Source organism: Boleophthalmus pectinirostris, unplaced genomic scaffold (genome assembly GCF_026225935.1).
Source record: "Boleophthalmus pectinirostris isolate CB_2022bp ecotype Guang Dong unplaced genomic scaffold, ASM2622593v1 HiC_scaffold_3, whole genome shotgun sequence".
NCBI lineage: Eukaryota > Metazoa > Chordata > Actinopteri > Gobiiformes > Gobiidae > Boleophthalmus > Boleophthalmus pectinirostris.
The window spans coordinates 37,068,599-37,076,060 of record NW_026571299.1 but is presented as its reverse complement, the minus strand read 5'-3'; the positions used below and the strand labels follow the sequence as shown (position 1 = coordinate 37,076,060).

General features: G+C 36.5%; 1 protein-coding gene across 1 annotated transcript; it reads right to left on the bottom strand.

The window, feature by feature from the left end:
* Window positions 1-2,047: 2,047 nt before the first annotated feature.
* Window positions 2,048-6,260, bottom strand: LOC129411003 (immunoglobulin-like and fibronectin type III domain-containing protein 1). The gene is made up of 5 exons (XM_055160352.1): window positions 6,212-6,260; window positions 2,625-2,744; window positions 2,408-2,550; window positions 2,246-2,345; window positions 2,048-2,179 (listed from the first exon to the last, which is right to left on the bottom strand). The coding sequence occupies exons 1-5, from the start codon at window positions 6,258-6,260 to the stop codon at window positions 2,166-2,168; spliced, it is 426 nt and encodes a 141-aa protein (XP_055016327.1). The 3' UTR covers window positions 2,048-2,165.
* Window positions 6,261-7,462: the final 1,202 nt, after the last annotated feature.

Below are 7,462 nucleotides of genomic sequence, written 5' to 3'. Positions count from 1 at the left end.
TGATTCTGGTTAAGAAAACCATCCCGATGGCGAGCAGAACCCAGAAACTTTGCCTACAACTTACGACACTTCAAATAGTTTCTACGGTCGGATAAGGGGCTGTTGCAGCCAGTCCGCTCCCGCATTTCACCTACTCAACCCGCTTTTGGACAATTGCACACATACACCCCCTGAAAGACTATGGACATGAATTGTGGACATTAAATTTCACCTTTTGGTTTTGGACAAAGATAAAGACACTAACAAAGTGACTTATTCACTACTGCTATTTCATATTGTTTCAAATGTATTAACCAAACTTGAGAAATCTGCAGATCATTGTAAATATTGTGTGTATATATATATTATTTATTTATTAATTATTATTATTATTATTATTTTTTTTTTTTTTTTTTTTTTTTTTTGAAAAGTGGAAAAGATTTCATATATATCACACCAACCATAGCTCTGCAGTTTCTTGTGTTTTTTACTGCTTCCCTACCTCCCAGAGAGCCGCAGCCTAGCCTTCTGTTTCTAGCCCTGTACCTACACCAACTCCACCCCTCTGTCCCTTGCATACACCTTTTTAGATATGCTACATTAACCACAAACAAAATATCATTATGAACCCTATTTTGATCCCATAGTAGGTGTGAGTAAGTGTACACAGTACTCCTAACCCCTCCTTTACTCTTCCTTTATGGTCATCGTTAACCTCAAGAACACTTGTGTACACTTGACTCTTGGAGATCGTACCCCCAGCATGTTTCTCATTTTATCCAGACACCTGTTCAGCTGCTCCAGAGAATCTGGCTCTTGGTTTTCCACTCTCGCCATTACATTTGTTTTAATCTATCCTTTGATGCTGTCCAAGCTATTGATTATATTGTATCATTTTAAAAAGATAAATAAAATTAATAATAGATTTAAATGGATACATTGCTCATTAACAGTATCTAAGAATTAAGAACTTTACCTTGTACAAGTAAATTTTACTGGTGGGATCTTTGAGGTCCATGTCTAGCTCGATGGTGGCACAGTCATCGTCATTAACTTCAATATGTTTGAGTGTGCTGATATGTGAAACAAACTAGAAATCAAATGAAAGATAACAAAAGTATGATCAAATTAAATAAAAAAAGAAATCAGCAAAAATTTAAATGTTTAGGCACCGCTGCAATCTCTTCCTCCCTCTCCCTCTTCATTTCGGTGAGTTTCTTGAGCATGCCACGGAAGTCTGTGATGCCATGTTCCACACAGATTGATTCATAATCTTTCTTGTCTGCACTAAGGAGGATCTCCCAGACCTTGTCCTCCGGTTCCATTGGCTTCTCCTCACGGGTTCCATCAGGATTTCTACCAAATCAGATGCAAAATGTTAAGACATACTGCACCTCTGAACTTTTTCAGACTGCTCCAACTTCAATTACCTTTTCTTTAAATTTTTTCTGAAGTCTCCTCCTGTCTCTGTAAAACCATGAAGAGTGAAGATCAGCCTCACTTCAGGCAATAATGTAACAGTGAATGTGGTAGACAAGTGTTCAAAATAGTATTGCCATAAGAAAAGAAATGCATTTAATTCATTAGTAAATACATACGTAGGTGCATTCTTTGTGCGTACAGTGCATATGTTTTGTTTTTACTAATTTCCCAGAAAGTTTAATAATATTACTACTACTATTATTTAAAAACAACTATTGATTTTGTCATAGAAATGGAGATATATTCATTTTGCCCATTCTTATCCCATCTTGTGTCAAGATTCTTATATGCGATGCAAAACAGTACCTTCTCCTTGGGCTTTCTGAAGCTCCTTGGTCTTGGAGAATCCAACTATGGTAAATGAAATCCATATTTGAGAACATAATATACATATACATAAAATATAGTAATATAGTTCTGGGTTAAAATATCCTTTACAATTAACAATGGCTGATATATTTATGGCCTAGGCTTGGATGACATTTATTCCATTCATAGAATATTTCTCTGTGCTCACTTAGTCCATCTTGAACCAGCCTGAACATGATGATATGCGTTACCATAGTGGCGGCAGCTTTCCTTAATTGTCCATCTTCTCTTATTCACTTTAGACACTCCACTTCACAATGAGCAGTGTGGCTATTATTCTTGGAAATGATTCACCCTTCTTTTTCTGCTGTAGCTGCCCTGTTTACTAGAGTAGGCTACCCATCTGTCACTGTCAGCCAAACAACAAAACATATATAGTTTATTTAATTTATCAACAAAAGAAAGTCTTTCTCACCTGCAATGACATTCAAAACAACGGTGCAAACAGCTCTTCCGTGATCATTATTTGCAAAACATTTGTAGGTGTCCGCATCTTCGGGGGCAACCTTGGGAAACTAACAGACAAAAACACAAATATTAAGACTGTATGTTGTGTTTATGATTTAATAGAGTATACCTCCAGAGTATGTTCGTGAGAGCTCTCATCATATTTCTGTATGCACACATCTGGGTGGAATACTATGTCACCATTAGCTCGGCTCCAAGTCACTGTGGGTTTGGGATTTCCAACCACAATAGCTTTAAAGACTGCCGTTTTACCTGAAATACAGCCATACAGTGTTACATATAGGTGATTACTGATACCTAAAAAAGTATAACTATATACACTTTACCTTCCTGAATAGTGAGAGCAATGGGTTTGCGAGTGAAATCAGGAGTGGTCATTCCCTCAGGAAGCTCTTCCTTGAACTGGGTGATCATCACCCCAGGCACTTTCGACCTCTTCCTGATGCCTAGCCACAGACAATAGACTTATTAGTTCAGAATATAAATAAAGGAATTGTTTTTCATCTTAAATTAATCTTGTGGTTGTTGGATATACTTGTTACCTTTTCCCCTTATCAATATATCAAGAATAATTATATTTTCTAGTACTTAGACTAGTACTCTTTTTTTGCCCCTGACAATTGATGGTAAGTCATACTGAATACCAGTACAGTACTTTCTTGATTGTACTTACTATAAACTGTTGTTTGTATTCGTCTGTGTGAGCTAAAGGTAAATTTAATTAAATAGACAAGTTAAAAAGTAAACTGTCATTAGTGAATACATCAAAAGATGTTTTATACTGTTCAGTCAAGACAACTATGTACAGTTGACTTTAGTTTTTAATCTGTTAATATGTAATTGTTCAATTCACTGGACAGTTAATATGATTAATATTAGTTGTTTTCCTCTTCATAATCATGCATCCAGAGTAACAGATTAATATGTGTTTATTGGTTTGAGCTGGACCCCTTTCAGGGATGTAATGGTTTGGCTACTACATGAAGTTAGTCTGAATTAAAAGAATGAATGTGTCACACTTCACACATTTTTTAGGCAAAGAATGTATTATTCTTTACACACACACATTTTGATGTATGTATTGTATACTGTTTTTATTATTATCACACTGTTGATCTTGAGACTGAATATGATATGATCTGATATGAAGAGTCATTGTATTGTCTTTTCAGTGAGTTAGGGAAATATTTTTGAAAATACTTTGTTGTCATTTCACTCTGCCCATTTTAATATATTGAAGTATTTCTCTATCTTACATTTAAAACCAGTTAGTTGCATACTTCATTTTAATGATTTTTTACTTTAAAAGTCAATTTCCATTATAAAATGAACCACATTTCTACATATATTTGTGTGTATCTCAAATTTAACAAGCAATTTGTGATATCATTGTTTCCTTTGTACACAAATGCATGTCTGAGCATAAGCTATAGCTGCTTGTATATTTTAGGTGGAGGAATGGAGCAGTGTCTTGCCATCGTACAGTGTTGGAGGTGAACTGCTGGGGGCAGGCGCTTCAGATCAGTATGTACTGCATGTACTGCAACATTATACAGATATCAGTATACTTCTGTTGGAGCAAGGAGGCCCAGTGATTATACTTGGAATAGGCACAGGTATGAAAAAAGATATATTAGGATTACAATGTACTAGACTCATCTTTAATCATTTTTATATTTTTTTTCTGGCCTTAGTCACTGGTCTGTCAAGTGTGAATAGGCTTACATGTTAAACCATATAGACACATTCAGTGATGTGAACTCCTGAGCAGTTGCTTTCAGGGTACACATGTTTTGTGTTCATTTAAATGGACAACATCCAGTTTGTAATCGAGCATTATTTGACAGCTATGTGCTTCTATATAGTCCCCATATGAAATGCCTGAAGCTTAAAATATACTTCACTGTGCTCAGCAAATAGTAGTTTTCACATAAACAGACTGAATGCAAAACTTTGGCTGTGTCAGGTTTTATTTTGGTATATAATAATAATATAATTTATGATAATATAATATGAAATTTATGATATGATAAATTACTTATTCTTTATACAGTTCCCTCTGTTTGCTCTTTACCTCAAATGTTGTTGACCAAAATGTTAGCATGTGGAAAATTGTCCTTTCTATGATTTTGTAATTGTAAGATCACCTGGGTTCAGAAACATTAGAATTTATTTATTTTTTAGTATTTGTATTATTAACTCAATAATGCTACCAGAGCTTCTACTACAACTTTAAATACTACTAATTTAAATAGTACTTGTAACACACTAAATAAAAGGAGCAAATTATAATCTAAATTTGAGTTCTATATTGTGATGTTATTTGCTCATTCATGTTTCAAGTCAAGCCCGTAGGTCAAGAAACTAAAAATAGCACCAGCCTCTCTGAAAAGGAGCTGTAACCAAATGCCTTGTATAATGAATGCCTATACGTCACTATGGGCCTTCACATTTTACAGAGCTCACCTGAACAAGTTACTTAAGTTTAGATTGAACATTTATTTTTAGCATTAATATATTTCGTTGTTGTATCCTGTTAGCATTTTGTAACCTGGTGTGTGTTTTAATAGTTTTAATGTTTTATTTTCCATTTCCTAATACACTTTGTTTTTTTCAAGGTCAGGTTTGAAAAGTTTGGAGGTTCATTCATCATCTTACAGCGAAAACCCTCTGAGTTGATGGAGGGCCTCATCCATGCAAAACCCAACATGGAGCATGCACTTACATCAGGACATTGATTTGTGTGATTGAGAACGGTCTGGCTCGCATACCTTTGTCATCTGGGTGAAATCCCTCTGTACCGCCGACTTAACGTGACAACGAGAGGCAGGAGAGGGAACAGGACAGGTAAATATGGATCCTGACAAGTACCATGGCAGTGTGGCACTTGGACAGGATCACAACACAAACTACACACAGTACTAAAACACAGAACACTAGTACAACCCAAAAATGGTGGGAAGCACAGAGACACACAGCTGGAGCCAGGCCAGTGTTTAGACAACCCAGACACATCACAGACACAGAGGTTAGTGGGAGCTCTACTGCATAGTGTTAGCAGTATGGCGTTACAGCAGCATGTGGTAGCTATGCTGTGCAACTGCTCATTAGACTTAGCTTCAGTTTTTCATGATGATCTCTCAGGATGACCCCTGTGCAGTGCTTGAGACAAATGTATGTACACTCTTTAGGGAAGAACAAATTGGTAGAAATTAATTTCAAATAATCTTTCATAATATTGTATCTTTTAAATGGCCATAATGGATTTGATCTTCAGTTGGAGAACTGTTGACAATTGTCTGTGTGCTTCATGATTTTGGCTGATACCTGTTGACCGTAACACTGTGTGGTAAATGTATTTCTTCAGTCCAGTGGTAAGTTCATGTTTCATTTGTCCACAGTCCATTGTTTCTGTGTCAGTCAGAAGTTGCTTATATACTTCTGCAGAAACACTCATTTTCTTCACTTGTTGATAAAAAGTGCATTCTTCTGAGTTTTCTGACAGCCAAGCAGATGCACTGTGGGGGATTTGAAATCTCTTGAATGTTACTTGGACTTCTTCCATTTGACAAAGAAGTTGCTCCCAGGCTTATCTTCATTTTTCTCTCAACGAAAATGTGCAACATGGAACAGAATAGAGCTTTATTCAACGCCTTCATATCTCTCTTCTGTGAGAAAGACCTCGGCACACTTATGTAATCTTTTGTGTGGCAGCTATCCAAGGTGTTTCTGTTCACTGTGACTTCAATGCACCGTCATATGTTTTAGTCACTCTGAGCTGAGATACCAGCCAAATAAATTCTCTTCTTCATCTTCATCGTCATTGCCCTCGCCAGTACTCAATCAAGAAAAAAACAAATGCAGGGACAGACATCCAGAGGCTGACCTGTAACAGAGTCAGTACTGTACTTACCTGCCTGCCCTGCGGCAGTCGGGTCTGACAACTTGGATTTCTTGAACATCTTGCCGTCGATCTGAGCTCTGCTGGATCAGGCTCTATGAAAGAACACACGGGTTACAGAGAAATGTGATGGTCTAACTGTACTATTCAGACCATTCATTTTCTTGTGATGGTTTTCACTTGGTTTTGTACAGCATAAGCCAGAATAGAGAGCTTGTTATATGTCAGTGTTGTTTCTCTCACCAGCCAGCAGAGGGCAGCATCCAGTTTCACTTTTATGCCTGCCTCTCCTCTCAGCATGATTATAGATGCTACTACTACACTCTATGACTGGCTTATGATTGTTTTAATAGCATTGATAGTGACTTAAAGCAGTCAGAGCTGTGACTAATAACCATTAATGACACAAAACCATATGCTGCTCTAAATGTCCACTTGACAAACTTGTTTTTTTTTTCCTTTTTTGCTATGGATCATACCTGGACAACAATCATACTTTTAGACTCCCAGGAGAATAGTACATTTCCAGAGCCTTCCATATCTAGTACTTCTGTTTAGTCTCTATATTAAAGGTGCACTATGTAACTTTTTGGTAGAAGGAAATATGCCTTTTGCTTGTTTCTGTGGAGATGGAGACAAGCAGATGGTCATGTTACAGGTTAGACCTATGACGAGGCAAGCTCATTCTCAGTAAGAATACATGATTTTTTAGCAATAACATTACCAGTAAATGAATAAATAGAAAATGCAAATGCAAAATAGATATGCTTGGTGCCATACTGAAGGAGTTTCCAGGCCAGCAATAATATCTCAACCAATCAAACAGGTGGCGAACCCTTCACTGCAAATGTTACCTCGTGTACCCCTATGTTCACATTCATTCCATAACATCTACAACAAATTAAAGGTATAGTGTAGTGCTGAGGACATCTGACCCTTAAAAATGACACATGTCACAACTATTTTGTGTTCTTGTAAACTCTGACCTGATGACTCACTTTAGAACCTTCACCTTGTTTTTGAACAGTAATGTGGAGGATGTGTGGGATGTCATCATGGACCTTGAATATGTGAGTTTAAATTTGAGTTTTATCAAAGATGGGAGCAATTTGGACTCAAGTAATTTCTGCTAACACTGCAACCATGAGTAATACTAATACTGATTCTTACTATTACAGTTACTACTTATACTCCTTATACTAGTAGTACTAAGTTTGAAAACATGTTAAATCTGTAAGAAGACATTTTTAGAGAATGTGATGA

Excerpts from the sequence above, each read along its gene's own strand:
- LOC129411003 (XM_055160352.1), bottom strand. The coding sequence starts at position 6,260 with ATGTTCAAGAAATCCAAGTTGTCAGACCCGACTGCCGCAGGGCAGGCA. Across the intron at positions 2,551-2,624 it reads TGCTCTCACTATTCAGGAAG|GTAAAACGGCAGTCTTTAAA; the intron begins GTAAAGTGTATA and ends GCTGTATTTCAG. Across the intron at positions 2,346-2,407 it reads CTCACGAACATACTCTGGAG|TTTCCCAAGGTTGCCCCCGA; the intron begins GTATACTCTATT and ends TTTGTCTGTTAG.